The sequence below is a fragment of the Polypterus senegalus genome, chromosome 2 (assembly GCF_016835505.1).
Source record: "Polypterus senegalus isolate Bchr_013 chromosome 2, ASM1683550v1, whole genome shotgun sequence".
Taxonomy (NCBI): domain Eukaryota; kingdom Metazoa; phylum Chordata; class Cladistia; order Polypteriformes; family Polypteridae; genus Polypterus; species Polypterus senegalus.
The window spans coordinates 300,384,364-300,403,372 of record NC_053155.1 but is presented as its reverse complement, the minus strand read 5'-3'; the positions used below and the strand labels follow the sequence as shown (position 1 = coordinate 300,403,372).

General features: G+C 37.2%; 1 protein-coding gene across 1 annotated transcript in view; it reads left to right on the top strand.

Moving 5' to 3' along the window:
* mrps31 (mitochondrial ribosomal protein S31) overlaps positions 1 to 19,009 on the top strand; it is a 46,874-nt gene that overhangs the window by 16,239 nt on the left and 11,626 nt on the right. The window contains exons 3-6 of the mRNA XM_039745835.1: positions 6,729 to 6,881; positions 8,747 to 8,896; positions 14,836 to 14,912; positions 18,751 to 18,894. Of these exons, the coding sequence (XP_039601769.1) occupies positions 6,729 to 6,881; positions 8,747 to 8,896; positions 14,836 to 14,912; positions 18,751 to 18,894 (524 nt within the window). The remainder of the gene's footprint in view (positions 1 to 6,728; positions 6,882 to 8,746; positions 8,897 to 14,835; positions 14,913 to 18,750; positions 18,895 to 19,009) is intronic.

The window sequence follows — 19,009 nt, the reverse complement described above, 5'->3', positions numbered from 1 at the left end:
TCTGTTGGCCTTTGAAAATATTCTTTGAAGTGTTTTCAGTCCAGGCATGGTGCAGAATATATATGTATGTGCAGAAACCTTCTATTTTGTTTTATTAAATTATTGTTAGAAACAAAATGTGGCATTTATATGAGAGGTGAATTAGAGTTTAGTTGAGTAGTAGCAGAATGCTTTTTTGTGTTTTTAACTTTTAATGTTTATATAGAATTGTATCCTTCCTTTGGTTAAACTTAAGGGTTGGGTTGTGGTTTGTTGTTGAGCAGTTGGAATGTTTTACCCTGGTTTTGTTTTTTTGATTTTGCTTGTTTGAATAAAGCAGCTATAGTCTGCTCACTGCCTGCAGGAGAGCTTCCCAAGTATTCTCTTTCAGCTGTAGTTCTCTTGGCAGAACATTGTCCACTCACTGAGGATAATGTATGCTGAAGCAATACTGTTTGTACATGACTTTTTTTGGGTGGTTGGGGAATATATGCTAACACAACAGGATGGTTACCTGCAGGTCTGTAAGTAAGTGAAAAAAGATGAAATGTTCCCTGCTCTATGGTTGGACTTTGAAATATTCCTTCCTCTCCATTGATCTGTTAATACATTGTTAAAAGCTAAAACTCTCTTAAATATTATGCTTGCTTAATTGGTAAATTTTATTAAATTGTACTATGTGTAACTTTACAGCCCCCACATTTGAAAGTTACTCCAGTAATACAATGCATCAGGAAAGTATTCACAGCGCATCACTTTTTCCACATTTTGTTATGTTACAGCCTTATTCCAAAATGGATTAAATTCATTTTTTTCCTCAGAATTCTACACACAAGACTCCATAATGACAACATGAAAAAAGTTTACTTGAGGTTTTCACAAATTTATTAAAAATAAAAACACTGAGAAAGCACATGTACATAAGTATTCACAGCCTTTGCCATGAAGCTCAAAATTGAGCTCCGGTGCATCCTGTTTCCCCTTTTCATCCTTGAGATGTTTCTACAGCTTAATTGGAGTCCACATGTGGTAAATTCAGTTGCTTGGACAAGATTTTGAAAGGCACACACCTGTCTATATAAAGTCCCACAATTGACAGTTCATGTCAGAGCACAAACCAAGCATGAAGTCAAAGGAATTTTCTGTAGACCTCCGAGACAGGATTGTCTTGAGGCACAAATCTGGGGAAGGTTACAGAAATATTTCTGCTGCTTTGAAGGTCCCAATAAACACAGTGGCCTCCATCATCCGTAAGTGGAAGAAGTTCGAAACCACCAGGACTCTTCCTAGAGCTGGCCGGCCATCTAAACTGAGCAATCGGGGGAGAAGGGCCTTAGTCAGGGAGGTGACCAAGAACCCGATGGTTACTCTGTCAGAGCTTCAGAGGTCCTCTTGTTGAGAGAGGAGAACCTTCCAATAGGACAACCATCTTTGTAGCAATCCACCAATCAGGCCTGTATGGTAGAGTGGCCAGAAGGAAGCCACTCCTTAGTAAAAGGCACATGGCAGCCCGCCTGGAGTTTGCCAAAAGGCACCTGAAGGACTCCCAGACCCTGAGAAACAAAATTCTCTGGTCTGATGAGACAAAGATTGAACTCTTTGGTGTGAATGCCAGGCGTCACATTTGGAGGAAACCAGGCACTGCTCATCACCAGGCCAATACCATCCCTGCAGTGAAGCATGGTGGTGGCAGCATCATGCTGTGGGGTTGTTTTTCAGCGGCAGGAACTGGGAGACTAGTCAGGATAAAGGGAAAGATGACTGCAGCAATGTACAGAGACATCCTGGATGAAAACCTGCTCCAGAGCGCTCTTGATCTCAGACTGGGACGACAGTTCATCTTTCAGCAGGACAACGACCCTAAGCACACAGCCAAGATATCAAAGGAGTGGCTTCAGGACAACTCTCTGAATGTCCTTGTGTGGCCCAGACTTGAATCCGATTGAACATCTCTGGAGAGATCTTAAAATGGCTGTGAACCGACGCTTCCCATCCAACCTGATGGAGCTTGAGAGGTGCTGCAAAGAGGAATGGGCAAAACTGGCCAAGGATAGGTGTGCCAAGCTTGTGGCATCATATTCAAAAAGACTTGAGGCTGTGAATACTTATGTACATGTGATTTCTCAGTTATTTTATTTTTAATAAATTTGCAAAAACCTCAAGTAAACTTTTTTCGTGTTGTCATTATGGGGTGTTGTGTGTAGAATTCTGAGGAAAAAAATGAATTTAATCCATTTTGGAAAAAGGCTGTAACATAACAAAATGTGGAAAAAGTGATGCGCTGTGAATACTTTCCTGATGCACTGTACATTGGCTTTTCTTGCTTTGCCAAGATTTTTGTTCTGCCAGATAATGCAGTTTGATGCTTTTTTGTTGTTCTTGTGTTCATTGTGTATAATACTATAATGAATAATGCTTGCTGTGAATGATGATGTAATGTAAGATATCACTTTTGTCCTACTGCCTATCTATAACATCTTACAGTCATATGAAAAAATTAAGGGAACCCCTCTTAGCCTGTGTAATAATCGACTCTCCTTTCAACAAAAAAGATAACAGTGGTATGTCTCATTTCCTAGGAACATCGGAGTACTGGGGTGTTTTCCGAACAAAGATTTTTAGTGAAGCAGTATTTAGTTGTCTGAAATTAAATCAAATTTGAAAAACGTTGTACAAAAATTTGGGTTCCCTTGTAATTTTGCTGAAATGAATGCATGTAACTGCTCAATATTGATTACTTGCAACACCAAATTGATTGGATTAGCTCGTTAAGCCCTGAACTTCATAGACAGGTGTGTCCAATCATGAGTGGCAAAAGGTATTTAAGGTGGTCAATTGCAAGTTGTGCTTCCTTCCCTTTGACTCTCATCTGAAGAGTGACAGCATGGGATCCTCAAAGCAACTCTCAAAAGATTTGAAAACAAAGATTGTTGAGTCTCATGGTTTAGGGGAAGACTACAAAAAGCGATCTCAGAGGTTTAAACTGTCAGTTTCAATTGTAAGGAATGAAATCAGGAAATGGAAGGCCACAGGCACAGTTGCTGTTAAACCCAGCAGGTCTGGCAGGCCAAGAAAAATACAGGAGCAGCATATGCGCAGGATTGTGAGAATGGTTATAGACAACCCACAGATCACCTCCAAAGACCTGCAAGAACATCTTGCTGCAGATGGTGTATCTGTACATTGTTCTACAATTCAGTGCAATTTGCACAAAGAACATCTGTATGGCAGGGTGATGAGAAAGAAGCCCTTTCTGCACTCAGGCCACAAACAGAGTCACTTATTTTATGCAAATGCTCATTTAGACAAGCCAGATTCATTTTGGAACAAAGTGCTTTGGATTTATGAGACAAAAATTGAGTTATTTAGTCATAGCAAAAAGCGCTTTGCATGGCAGAAGAAGACCACATTCCAAGAAAAACACCTGCTACCTACTGTCAAATTTGGTGGAGGTTCCATCATGCTGTGGGGCCGTGTGGCTAGTTCAGGGACTGGGGCCCTTGTTAAAGTTGAGGGTCGGATGATTTCAACCCAATATCAACAAATTCTTCAGCATAATGTTCAAGCATCAATCACAAAGTTGAAGTTACGCAGGGGTTGGATATTCCAACAAGACAATGACCCAAAACACAGTTTGAAATCTGCAAAGGCATTCGTGCAGAGGGAGAAGTACAATGTTCTGGAATGGCCATCACAGTCCCTTGACTTGAATATCTAAATCTATGGGATGATTTGAAGCAGGCTGTCCATGCTTGGCAGCCATTAAATTGAACTGAACTGGAGAGATTTTGTATGGAAGAATAGTCAAAAATACCTCCATCCAGAATCCAGACACTCATCAAAGGCTATAGGAGGCGTCTAGAGGCTGTTATATTTGCAAAAGTACTGATGTCATATCTCTGTTGGGGAGTCCAAATTTATGCACCTGTCTAATTTTGTTATGATGCATACTGCATATTTTCTGTTAATTCAATAAACTTAATGTCACTACTGAAATCCTACTGTTTCCATAAGGCATGTAATTTATTAAAAGGAAGTTGCTACTTTGAAAGCTCATCCAACGATAAACAAAAATCCAAAGAATTAAGAGGGGTTCCCAAACTATTTCATATGACTGTACTCTAAAATCTATTGGATCACCAAGTAGAGGCATAATGAGAGTCTGTTGTAGCGAAAATTCTGCTGTGGATGCCTAGGAGTTTTACTTTTAAGTTTGGTTTGACACCTGCATTTCCTTTGGTTGCTTCCTTCTATTGCAAGCAATATCTGAATCTAAATTGTGCTTAAATGAAGCACCTTATGGTCTTGATTTTTATTTTGAATATGTAAGTTTGGAGCGGCACGGTGTCGCAGTGGTAGCGTTACTGCCTCGCAGTTAGGAGACCTGTGTTCACTTCCCGGGCCCTCCCTGTATGGATTTTGCATGTTCTCCCCGTGTCTGCGTGGATTCCTTCCGGGTGCTCTGGTTTCCTCCCACAGTCCAAATACATGAAGGTTAGGTGCATTGGTGATTCTAAGTGGTCCCTAGTGTGTGCTTGGGGTGTGTGTGTGCCCTGTGGTGGGCTGGCAAACCTCGGGTTTGTTTCCTGCCTTGCGCCCTGTGTTGGCTGTATTGGCTCCAGCGGACCTCCATGACCCTGTAGTTAGGATATAGCAGGTTGGATAATGGATGGATATGTAAGTTTGTTTCTTGTATGTCACTGAACAGAAATCATTTGCATTCAATACAAACACAAATTGTCCAGTAATTGAGATGTACACATAAGCAAACATGTATATATGTGTGTGTTGACTTTCACAAGGGGAGCATCATAGGGTGCTCTGTAAAATTCTGTAAAGTTGTTTCAGATTTACAGTCACTCTTAACAAGTCTTACCTTATTGTAACTATATAGTCAGCAAATAATGAGTACTGAGTAATAATACACAATAGCTGACTTTTATGGTTTTTGGTAACTGGTGGTCATGCCAACTTTGTGTGTGTATTTCTGTGCTCATTCATTTTTGTAATCCTACTGAAAAGACCATGAATTTCAATTCATTTTGAAATTTGCTTATATAGAATATAGTATATTTTGTTATTGTCTGATAAAAGAAAGCTGTTTTTTGTTTATATATATATATATATATGATATGAACTTCAATATGAAGTTGGATATCTATACAAATAACGACAGGGCAATGTCTTAGGAACAAAAGGATGCCAAGTCTTTTAATGGAAATAAAAGTTTTCTGCTCACAGAGGGCTCAATTGTGTAGACACCCTAAAATCAAAGTGAAATGAAGATGTGGCAGGCTAGTCCATTTTTTCAAAAACTTAATTTCTGCTACTCAAAATGCTTTTCAGTATCTTGTGTGGCCCCCACGAGCTTGTATGCATGCTTGACAACGTCGGGGCATGCTCCTAATGAGACGACGGATGGTGTCTTGTGGCATTTCCTCCCAGATCTGTATGAGGGCATCCCTGAGCTGTTGTACAGTCTGAGGAGCAACCTGGCGGCGCCTAATGGACCGAAACATAATGTCCCACAGATGTTCTATTGGGTTTAAGTCAGGGGATCGTGAAGGCCATTCAATTGTTTCAATTCCTTCATCCTCCAGGTACTGCCTGCATACTCTTGCCACATGAGGCCGGGCATTGTCGTGCATTAGGAGGAAACCAGGACCTACTGCACCAGCGTAGGGTCTGACAATGGGTCCAAGGATTTCATCCTGATACCTAATGGCAGTCAAGGTGTCTTTGTCTAGCTTGTAGAAGTCTGTGCGTCCCTCCATGGATATGCCTCCCCAGACCATCACTGACCCACCACCAAACTGGTCATGCCGAATGATGTTACAGACAGCATAACATTCTCCATGGCTTCTGCAGACCCTTCAACGTCTGTCACATGTGCTCAGGGTGAACCTGCTCTCATCTGTGAAAAACACAGGGTGCCATTGGTGGACCTGACAATTCTGGTATTCTATGGTAAATGCCGATCGAGCTCCACTGCGCTGGGTTGTGAGCACAGGGCCCATTAGAGGACGTTGGGCCCTCAGACCACCCTCAAGAAGTCTGTTTCTGATTGTTTGGTCAGAGACATTCACAGCAGTGGCCTGCTGGAGGTCATTTTGTAGAGCTCTGGAAATGCTCATCCTGTTTGTCCTTGTCCAAAGGAGCAGATACCAGTCCTACTGATGGGTTAAGGACCTTCTATGGTCCTGTCCAGCTCTCCTAGACTAACTGCCTGTCTCCTGGAATCTCCTCCATGCCCTTGAGACAGTGCTGGGAGACACTGCAAACCTTCTGGCAATGACACACATTGATGTGCCACCCTGGAGAAGTTGGATTTCCTGTGCAACCTCTGTAGGGTCCAGGTTTCGCCTCATGCTAATAGTAGTTACACTGACCATAGCGAAATGCAAAACTAGTGAAAAAAACAGTCAGAAAAGATGAGGAGGGAAAAATGTCAGTGGCTTCCACCTGTTAAACCATTCCTGTTTTGGGGGTCATCTCATTGTTGAAACTCTAGTGCAACTGTTGTTAATTTCATTAACACCACAGCAGCTGAAACTGATTAACAAACCCCTTTGCTACTAAACTGACCAAATCAATATCCCAGAAGTTTCATTGACTTGATGCTATACTCTGATTAAAAAGTGTTCCTTTAATTTTTTTGAGCAGTATATATATACATTTATTTTCTTGACCTTAATTATGTTAGGTATTGTATATTAAAAATGATTATTTCTTTTCTCTTTTGAAAACAGAACTGTTGTAAGCCCAGAGTTAATTTCTGCTGTCTCTGCAGTCGCTAAGTCCATGCCTGACAAAAACAAAGTAGAGTCAGAACTGTTACAGCAGTTGCGGAAGCATGAATCTGGCAATGGAATACAAGCAAAACAAGAAACTGCGAACATTGTGTAAGAATGTGTTATGAATTGTGATTTTCTTTCATTTTTTTCTGGGTTTTTACTGATGAATAACATTTAATATCTTCATTTTGTTTTCTGGAAGGATATATACTAAAGATAGCCCATACTTTGAAACTGCAATTCTAAAAAAACACCTTTGCAGGGAACATGCGCCCTTTGTTGTATATAGCTGTGTAATATGTACATATTAGAAATAAACTTGGAACTTGATCTTTCTCAAAACTCACATGCTATGTCAGACCTGCAAGATACAGAAACATTTTCTCAAATTACTCTGGTGCCACTGTGAATTGCCACATTGAATTCTACAGTCACTAAAGTTCAAATTCTATTTATTTAAATCTTTAAGGGTCTGCTCACTTTTTTCTAGGTAGTTACACAACAGCATTTACAGTAATAGGACTAATCTATTTTTTTTTTTTTTGTCACATTTGCTTGAGGCAATGTATTTATGCCTGCTAAATGTCCATTTAAAGCCCAATTGTTGATCTTTTCCTAGAACTCTAAGAACGCTTATTAGAATCAATTGCCAAACATCTGTTCCCTTTGTATTTGGACAAACAACAATCCAGTTAAGCACAGAGGTCTTACAAAGATGTGCCTCTTTTCTGAATGTAGCTTCCCAGCTCTCATCTTTCCCCATCCAAAACAATCTGTTTCACTTTATGAACACAATATGATGCATACAGTGCAATAAATACAATAGAAAGCAATAAATGCATACAAAATGTTGTATCTTTTCCATAATACACATGAGAAAGTTTCAATATGTGGGAAAAGGAATACATTTCCTTGATCAGAGATTATTATGTATATATGTTCTAAAGTAGGGGTTCTCAAACTCTGTCCTGGGGACAAACTGTGGCTATAGGCTAATTTCCCATAGTCTGTGTTTTGGGAACAATATAGAAATTAGAAATCAAAGTTTGGTTTAAAAAAAAAAAATAATAATATTAAAATGTACTAAGCAGTCATATGAGAATAATGTATTTTTTTTTTCTTTTTAACATTATTGTTATCTTGATTTTCATTCTGCTTTTCCAGGTGTTCTAATTGTTTGTTTAATCTATTATTTACTAATTAATGGGTCTGACGCTAAAGTAGTTGCAGCCTTTCACGATTCAGTGTTGTTGGCCTGGATGTCTGATCTGCTTGTTTTTAATTGTCATTATTAAGATACAATGTAGGGAGCAAACTGCACAGAGAAAGGGAAAAACAGAATGAAATCAACAAAAGAGAGTTAAGCATTTCAATTTATAGCAAAAATAGGAATATTTCTAAATGTCTTATACATGTAAAAATCAGGCTGCTGTGCTTCTCTGAATGTAGAATAAGAGAAGAAAAAAATACCATCTAATTAAATGAGATCAGTGTGTTATCTGTTGTTGTCACTGATTATGTTTCTGTTTGAAACAAAAACCTGCAGCCACAGTGGGCCCCCAGGACTGACTTTGAGAACCCCTGTACCAAAGTATTATTTATTAATGTGTTAAAAATGATGTTCCCTTAAGTATGAGATTAGTCTTGTGTTATTTAGTATTGTGTGATAAATGCAAGTTAAGCTTGTTGGATTCCTTTATACTACCTAGCATTAACTATTTTGGGATTGTTTTTCTTTTTTCAGTGTAAAGAGAATATATATATATTTTTTTAGAAACTTTTCTGATCTATTTGTCTATATATGAAAAATAGCAACTATGTCTTTAACAATTTACTGTGCTTAAATTGGGGATAAACCTTTTTGCACCTGTTTTTACCCATTTACAGGTTTAATAATTAATAAAGAGACAGTTTCAAGTATAATATACGATGCTGTATTTTGTATATAATCATTTTTGCTTCTCTATGTTTAGAGATATCATTGCGGACATGAAGATAGGTAAGCAAGCTAATAATGCCCGGTTTGCTGCCAGACCTGCAAATCAGATTCATTTTGATGATGACGGTCATGGTTATATACATGAGAAGGAAAAAAACAGTGATTTTACTGGAGTAAAGAGACGGTAAGAGATGCAAACTGAAATCTTTGCCAATTTATATTAAAGTAAAACTCTGGCCATGCTAATATTTTAGTGTAATGGAACATTTGTTTATTTATACTGTATTTTTATTTTTTGGTATAATCTTACAGCTACCTAGTTTGTATGTATTCTTCAATAAACATCTTAAAAGATATATTTCTTCACAATCATGGTACAGTATATATTATTAAATTATGTTCCAAAGTGAAGCATTTTTTATACACTTTAAAAAATACCTGCACTTGCATTTTTCAAATGGTACTCAAAGGTCAGCAGTCCAAATGTAAAAACAAAAGCCTAAAAGATAAAAGAATATGTCCATTTTGAAGTGGCAAAGGTTTCAATTTATAAAAACCTCCCATGTGTTTTTCTGAGGCATGCTTATGTCATCAAAAGTAAACTGGAACTAATACATTTTATCACAGATACCTATTGCTAGATTACCATTTTCCTCAGGTAAGTGTACATTTCCTGTTTGCTTGTCTGCTGATAGCGACCATTGTGGATTAAGTTTCTTCAATGATCCTACTCTGCCATGGCTTATTACAAATGTTGCCAAGCACAAAAATTTGCAGAGTATTTCATAGCGGCAGGTCTGTCAGTATGCCAATAAATCATCTGATCTGAAATACTCATCTTCCTTCTAACTGCTGTTAGTATAAAATTCAAAATGTGCACCAGTGATGTCAGTGGATGCATGCTCAAATCATTTTCTAATATACAATACTAGGGCACATACTGAAACATATATATGTTTTCAATATATATTTTGATTGCAGGTGTGTACTCGAAGCATATATTTTTTTTTTCTTCTAAATGGCACCCTTGTATACAGTCAAGTTCCACATTTCATCTGTCTTTCTGGCTATAGCCTTAGTGTAATCTCAGAAGCCTGTTAGTATCAAGCATAGTAAAATAACTATTCTCGCATTTTCGTACATTGTTGGGTCTGCCCTGTCTGTGAATGCAAGGCCTTCTGGCATTGTGTTCTTCACACCCAACTTGCACTGTCTACTCTGTGCCAGCTTCTCTTTTCCACGTGTGGAAAATGGTTCAGGCAATTTATTCCAAGATTATGAAAATCATTACAATGCCATTCCTTGTGTTTTTATGTTTACATTTTTAGGTTTAAACAACAAACTGAAGTAGTGAACTGCAAAGCCTGCGGTGTGGGGTGGTTTTAGCAGGAGCTTCTTTTCTCGGTCTTCAGAGCTAAATTCACACCGAGCGGCAGTGTGGGCATATTGGTCAAGGATACACTTGGGAGTTTCATTTCACTTTCTATACATTGCAATGAATCTTAACTAAACAGATTCCATTACATAGCAATTTTTATCAAAGCCTTAGGTTTTTAACAAAAGCCAAGGCTACCTGTATGTTGATGCTAAGTTCACAATGCCAGTCATGTTCATGTACTGGGAATATGTTAATGAAAGAACAAGTAACTTTTTTGAGTGCATAAAGGTAGTTTGTAACTTACACTGTTTCTTCTTGGTAGACATTCAATCAAGCCCAGTATATGATGAAATAGTTCTGAGTTGTGATTTGTAAATTCATTTTAAATAATTTTTTTATAATCATTATAGCACACCCAAACACCACTGCTGGTCCTGGCCCATGTCTTATCCTGCTGTAATGTCTGTCTATCCACAGACTCCCCCATTGCTGCATATTTGTTATGCTCAAGATACGCTGTAATAAGGGAAGACCTGCTCCGTGGCTAAATGAAACTACGCGATCGCTGCGCCGCGCCTATCGAACTGCAGAACGGTGTTGGAAAAAAGATGTTGTGTTGTTTTAAATGTGCTATATAAATAAATTTGACGTTGACATTGACATATGGTGTCTGTGCTCCATTAAATAAGTGGATCAATGACATTTTTGAGATTTCTATTAGTGCTGAACAGTATGACCAAAAGTCTATATCACTTTTTTTTTCAAAATTATACTGGTTTTACGGTATTCGATGGTATTTTTTTCCCCATGCATGAGTGGATGATAACCACATTTTCCACTGCAATTACTGCAGTAGACTGGCTAAGAATAACCTATTCCACTGTCCTGAGAACGGTACATTGTACAAAAAAAAACATTTTAATGTGCACACAAGTATTAATACAGGTTTGCATGGCCCCATAAAGTGATAATTTTCAAGCGGGTGGCACTAATGAAGAGAAGGACCATCTGAACCATCATTAAAGCAAACTGCATTAATATGGACCTTGTTTCAAGCTAAGCTATATACATAAATAATAAAACTGCAACTTGCATTTATATAGCTATTTGTGGTATAGCCCTACAGAAGTGTATTCGGGCCACAGTGAAGAAAAAAAAATACAAACATAGTGAAGAAAAAAAAAATATATGTCAACATGTCGACTTTATTCTCGTCATTTCCACTTTAATCTCATAGGTTAGTTTGTCATTAAAGTAGAATGTCGTAAACTAAACTTCATCCTAACATCAATGTTAAATTTACTAGATTTTCTCAAACCCCGCCATAAATAAATGTAGCACATTAAATGCTTTGTGTTGTGTTCCCCGACCAAGTTGTTAATCGATACGCGCTTCTTAAACTGACTTCCTCTGCCCTTAAAAGAGGTGCAGGCAGCAGTCATCACACAGAATACATTCACTTAATGATATTCCTGCTCTCTGAAAATTTAGAATGCTAAGATAAATACTTGATATCATTTTTATGATGAAATGCATTAAAGCAGGTATTAAACATGCACGGTAGTGTGGCGGTAGTGTTGCTCCTTGACAAAGGTGTTCAGTGTGGTTGAGGTTTGGGTCTTTGTGCATGCCACTTGAGTTCCTTCACCCAAAATTCATTAAGTCATATCCTTATGGACCTGGTTGGAGCAGAAAGAGGCCTTCCCCAAACTGTTGGTACAAAGTTGGATGTGCACCATTGTCTAAATTCTTTTTTTTTTTTTTTTTTGCTGTAGCATTAACTGTACCCTTCATTAGAACCAAGAGGCCTAGCTCAAAAGCTGAAAAACCATCTTAGACCATTAACCAAACTTTACAGTAGACACTATGTAGTCAGGAAGCTGGCATCTGCCAAACTATTTGTCCATCAGACTTCCAGATATTGAAGTGTGATACATCACTCCAGAGAGCACATTTCCATTGCTGTAGACTCCTAGACTCCAATGCTGGAGTGCTTCACGTCACTCCAGCTGACACTTGTAATTGCACATTGTGATTTTAGGTTTGTATGCAACAGCTCTCAATGCCCAGTTCTTGGCCTGTCCAGAGACAGTTTGGAAGTTGATGATTACTATGCACTCCTTCGTGTTTCCCTTTCATAATAATAGCACTTACATTTTACTGGGGCAGATTAGCTGAGCAGTCATTACATATTCTGACTTGTGGTAAAGATACTGTCCTGTGACAGTGCCTCCTCATTATGTTTGTCAATGGAGATTGTGTGGCTCTGCACATGATTTTATGCACTTGTTAACAATGGGTGTGGCCGAAATGCCTGAACTCTGGTAATCTGGAGGGGTGTCCTCATACTTTTGGCCATATAATGTATGTTTCCAGCACAACCAGCAATTTACAACACTCGAGAACTTGAAGCAGTTAATACATGCTAGGTTTGCATTGTTAATAATAGAGGAAACCTGGCTTTTTAGTTCCAGTTGAAAAAAATCTGATATACTGAGTTATTTTACTGGAAATTAATGTAATCTGTTACGTGTGAACATTGCTATTTAGATGCAAAATAAACCCTGGATTTGGTATAGACATATAAGTATAGTATCATTTTTTAAATTAATTATGTTATGTGAGATCAGTGATGCTTCGTTATTTTCCTTTCCTTTTTAGCCCACTGGATCGTACTATATGTATAATATATGTTGTCGTCTTCTCTGGTCTCTTAGTCCTTAGACTATCGAGGCACATCTGCTGATGTCGCAGTGATTCTCTTTCACTCTGTTCCATTGTTTGCCAACCTTCTCACCTCCTATATTGGCCTTTGTGTCCAATCTCTGACGTTGTCTGTCTGTTTAGATTGTGGTCGACCCCTGTTCCTTTGACCTTTCATTGTCCCTTCTAGAGCTATTCTTGACAAGTGTGACCCACTCCATCTGGTACACATGACCATAATACGTCAGTTTTTTGCTTGATGCAAACCAATATGTATGTTTTTTTGACACAAGTTGTTTATATGAGATGATTTTTAATGTTAATCTGTAAACTTTCATTTTCAAAGCATTGATTTACTTTTCTGCTGCTTTAGTTAGTGTCCATGTTTCACAGATATAGGTGGTAACTGGGTATACCATTTTATTTCTCCCACCCAAGTTCAAAATCTATGCTTCTTAAGAGTTTTAGAAGCTTTGTTATGGATGACAATGTCAATCTTAGGTTCCTGGTATATCCACATCACATTATGTAACCGTTGAGGCATTTAAATTGCTAAACTGCTTCAAACCTGTTCCACTCCACAATAATCGGGGAGTTTTCTAGTGTTTTTGCTGATGTCATGCACTTTGTGTTGCTCCAGTTTATATCCATCCCATATTTTTTCAGCACTGCTTCAGTTGCAGTTGTAATTTGCTGTGGCCTTTGCTCATCTGCTGTTACTGAATCTTAAGTTGTTAATGTTTTGACTGATGATCTCAGCGCCAATATACCTTGCTTATTTTATGAATTCTGTCATGATGAATTCATAAAAGCAATTGAACAATAATGGAGACAGTGTGCATCCTTGTCAATGTACACTTGTTGTTTCAAACCATTCAGTTAGCTCTCCCATTTATCTTCACTGCCTTTTCTGCCTTCTTATAAAGAGTCTGGATGATATCCACAATTTTGCTATGGTATCCAAAGTATTTAATTATAGCCCATAGTTCTTCTTGCCAGATACTGTCAAATGCCTTTTTGAAATCCACGAAGGCGTAATATAATACATGGATAATAATATTTAAATAGCAACTTTTATAGAGGCTGTTCTGATGATATTCAACAGATAATAATAATTATTCTTAACATTTATATAGAGTTTTTCTCCCTACTTAAAGTGAGAATTGTCATTTAGAAAGATTCCAGGGATTTTAAAATAAAAAACTTATTTTTCAAAAATGACATGTTGTTTTGGTAAATGTGTAGAACAGGCTAATTTCAGATCTGAAGTTGTCTTTGCTAAAATACCATTAGTTGTCTTTATTCGAATGCCATTTTACAGCTGTAAAAACATAAAATTTTTTTTGTTTTTGCGCACATGCTGTGAGGCGTGTCCATGGTTATAGTTTTTGCCGCAGGGGCCTTCCCTTATGGTTCATGGAAGTCTCCATTTGTTTTAATAGAGACAAATCATTTATTGATTCCACATTAAAGCAACAAATTGAAAACCTGTTGTTCAAATTGGAACTGACGTTTATGATCGTGCGGATTGCTGTCCTTTAAATAAAGGCCACCAGTTTTAACTTTCAAAACTATTTTAAATGCATCACATTGTGAGTAATAATTTTAAGAACATTAACTTAATAAATTGATTAGTTTGTTTAGCGCCATCCGTGTCACCGACTGTCTGATATATTTTACAGTATTGTCTGATTTCTCATTGACTCCAATTTAGGGTGAGTCATATAATAATGAAACTTGCAGCAGTATTCACTGAGAATCCTGTGTAATATGGGAAATTTGAAGCTAAAAATAATTGAAATTTATTACATGTAATATTAAAATTGTTACAACTCAAATGTACTGGTATATTTCATATTGAAACCCTTGAGTAGAATTTCTTTTTGGTGCAGATTTATGCAGTATGTTATGTAAAACTATTTTTTTACTGTTTTTTTTTTAAGTGGTGTCTTTTGTGGTACTTTGTAGCAGCAAAAATGCATAGAGTCCTACTTGTTACATTTTCCCTTTCCCAGCTTTTGAAGTTTTCTTTTTTTCTACAGGTTTGACTTATTTCAAGGCAAACGTCTAAGCATTTTCCAAGTACCTCTAGAGATAAAACATCCTGATAAAAAAGAAGGTAAAATTTGCAATTTTGAATTGTGTTTGTTTAAAAGAGTGTTGGGCAAAACTTACTCTTTCACTAGTACTGAAGTCTGTGCTGTTTGCTACTTTGAACCTTAAGCTTTCCAAAAGTAATTCATAGTGACCAAGTGTGTCACAACGTTCTGTCCTTTAAAAAATTAGATATTTCGAATAGTCTTATCATTTAGATCTGTGTCCAAGAAAGTTACTACTTATTTAAATCTGCGAAATGCAGAAAAGCGGTGATGTACAGTGCATCCGGAAAGTGTTCACAGCGCATCACCTTTTCCACATTTTGTTATGTTACAGCCTTATTCCAAAATTGATTAAATTCATTTTTTCCTCAGAATTCTACACACAACACCCCATAATGACAATGTGAAAAAAGTTTACTTGAGATTTTTGCAAATTTATTAAAAACCAAAAAATTGAGAAAGCACATGTACATAAGTATTCACAGCCTTTGCCATGAAGCTCAAAATTGAGCTCAGGTGCATCCTGTTTCCCCTGATCATCCTTGACTTTTTTCACGTTGTCATTATGGGGTGTTGTGTGTAGAATTCTGAAGAAAAAAATGAATTTAATCCATTTTGGAATAAGGCTGTAACATAACAAAATGTGGAAAAGGTGATGCGCTGTGAATACTTTCCAGATGCACTTTATGCCAGTACTCTACAATTGCTCAAGATGATGAATATTTCTTTTAAACATATCTTCTCTCTTATCAGAATATTGCTTTATTTTATAAGGTTTTTTATGTAAATGCATTGTACCAATAAGTATAATATATAAATATCTCTATATATAATACGGTACCGTGGATGTTCGTTTGTCCAGGATTTTAAATCACCTGTAGCTCACAGACCGTTTGTCCTATTGACCTAAAATTTGGTACACATATACAACATGACGTCTACTATCTGCTTTCAGTGTGATGATTGATCTGCAAGGTGTTTCCTCTTTTTATTTTACTTTATTGTAGAATCAAGTTTCGGCAGCAGCCAGCAGGACGGCCATGCGGTGCATGCGTATGGGTGCCGTTCTCATTCCCTACCACCTTTGCTGTTACTTCCCCTACCTCTTCATATCTTAAATCATTCTTGAGGCAGATTGAAGACTTAAGTGCCAGCTTAAGTGAAAAATCGAAGAATACATACTAAGTAATTGCAACACAAACACTGACTTAATCAGTGTTAACGTGAAAAGATGCAGACAAAAGAAGAGAAGAAGCAGGCCACTAGGGTGGAGAAAAGTAGAGCTGCTTAAGAAGCAGCAAGCGCATCAACCTCTGAGCAAACGAATGCTAAACATGCAGAGAAAGGGGATGAAAACTAGGAATGCTTAAGTCAAGTGTATTCACTGCACATTATCGTGCAGTGCTCTGTTACTTGTCGAAATATAATTAAATGAATAAAACAAACAGATCTTTCCAGTACATTATCAGACCTACTTAATCCAGTTCAAAGTTGTGGGGACTGGATCCTATTCTAGCAGCACTATGGACAGGACAGCAGATCACTGCAGGGCCCATGCATATACACACCCTCACTCATTCACACTGGGGCCAGTTTAGAGCCATCAGTTAACCTACTATGCATATTATTGGGAATGTGGGAGTAAACTGCAATACCCATAGAAAAATCTTTGCATCCATAGAGAAAATATGAGGACTCCAAAGAGACGGTGACCAGGTGCCTCCTTTAAACCCATAGTTCTACTTCCTACTGGCAACTGCATAAGCCCCTGTGCCATCCTGCTGCCCTCAAAACTAAAAAGCATAAGTAAATTAATCCACAAGTTATAGTTTTCTTACAAAAGTTGCATTGTTTTATTAATGACCTGGGTGATTGCTTGGGGGATGTTTTAAGCTTTTCAGCTGGCAGATTTAAGGTGAGAGAAGAAAGCCTTGAAAGTCTTACATTAAACAGAAGTGCAGTGTATTCTCAGAAAGCTGAAAAGCATAGCAGGATTCAGTTTATTAGAAGTTACAAAGCACAGACATTGACTTAGTGATAATAAATTTGTACTGTTTGCTCTTCTAGTGAAAGTAAGCTAGGTGTGTGTGTGCTTATTTGGGTGAGAGAGACAAACTGCCTTTTTATTACATCTTTTTTTTAGACGAGAGTTCTCTCACTTCTGGTGGAGCTTTATTGCAGAAATGGGGTGTACAGTTGCTTTCTGGCACCTTTGTAAAAGCTCTGCTTAGTTGCAAAAATGAACATTGAAATCATCCTTTCTATCTGATTAGCTGATGGACACTTTCTAAGGAGCTCTCTCTCCTACAAGATTGATTAAGGATACATAATCTGTAACTAAACTAAATGACCCATCTGTGAAATATTAGGAACTAAATGAAGACTGCATAATCCCACCCATGTTCTATAGTTCCTTGCATTGGTTATATTTGATGCTATTGATTATTCCACAAAAGTATTATGCAGATAAACATAGTTTTTAAGCAAAAGCTTAAACCCAGACTCTTCCTCTGAATTATAACTAGTGAGCTGGATGCGAACATTCCTTGTGTAGCTGTGGTTTGTCCCATAAGGATTTAAAAGGACATTTTTGGGAAGTCCTGTACTAGTGGTAAAGTGAATTAATGTGAAGGATTAAAAATAAATGACAGTCCCAGTCAGCAAGTAGCTTGCCCTAGGGGTTCCTAGGGTTTACTTTTCAGGGTACAGTATGTATATGGGTAGTGAGCCAGGTAAAAATGAAAGGAAACAGCTATACAGCTGATTTTGACATGTCTTCCTATCCTCCCATTAAGAAAAGAAACTAAGATGTTAGTTGGAACATTTTATGTTAGATATATGCTACAGGTGAACTGATAACATGATTAAACAAGTGAGTGTTAAAGAAGCATATTTTTCTTTTTCATCAAATATTTAAACTACACCATCTGCACATACCAGAAATATACATACATACATGTATGTGCTTAAATCATAATCTGAAATTTCACATCTTTTCCTATGTGAAGAAAAATAAATGTCTTTTGGTTGAAATGCTAGCACTTGTTTTCTCTTTAATTTTTTTATTTTCATTGCAATTACATAAATGTTTAGGAAAGGTAGTTCTTGCAATCACATGATAAAGCACTTTTTCTTTTGGTGAACATAAACGTTTTGATCAGAAATTTCAAAACATTCTATTCTTTTTATAAAAGAGCATGTATTTAATTTTGAGTAAAGAAAAATATTTGTGTTTATGAAAAATAAAGCTTAAACTTGTCCTGGTTAAATGATTTTTATTTGTAAGAGGTTAAAGTCAGGGTTATAGTTGCAGATGATATTGATCAATCAGCAATCTCCCAGACATTTATATAAGGAGGACATTTGAGACAGAGTAGCAAGGAAAGAAGCACTAGTCCAAGGAAATGTCTATATAGCTTGACCTAGAGTATACAGAAAATATGTGGTCATTTGTGAAAACATTTATTAATATGAATGTCTTTGGAATGTGAAAGGAAAGGCAACCAACATTTGTATTTTTTCAAGTAGACTTTAACAAATAAGAACAAACATCAGAATAATCCAAATTATAACAAAACAGCTTCTAAGCGCTTAATTGTAGATCGTGATTTTCTGTGGGACTTGACTTAAAGCTGTTGCAAAAAATAATGAGCAGAGAAAAAGATGTTGTTTACCAAAAGAAAAGAAAGCCGTGATATGCCCCTAAAAATTCTCATGCTATGCAAGAATGTGCTGTGCTAGATTACAGTCATCGTAAATACAAGCATTGTATTTAAAAGGAAAAAATATTAGTCTTGTTTTTTTAATCTTGGCATGTTTGATTAAAGTTTATTAATCAGAGTTTCTTCACTTTATCAGCACCTGTACTTTCTCTGTGGGACGTGGAGCTTGCCAAGCAGATTGCAGCAGTTGTCCAGCATGTGCCACGTAATGGCTTTGAAGAAATGATCCAGTGGACAAGGGAAGGAAAACTCTGGCAATATCCCATTGACAATGAAGCAGGTAAGGCTGGAATGAAGAAGAAAGGATGTTACTGACTTACAGGTGTTTTTTAAATTTTTTATTAGGATATGTGCTTAATTATGGCATAGCATAGTAAGAGTAATTTTTTTTCTCA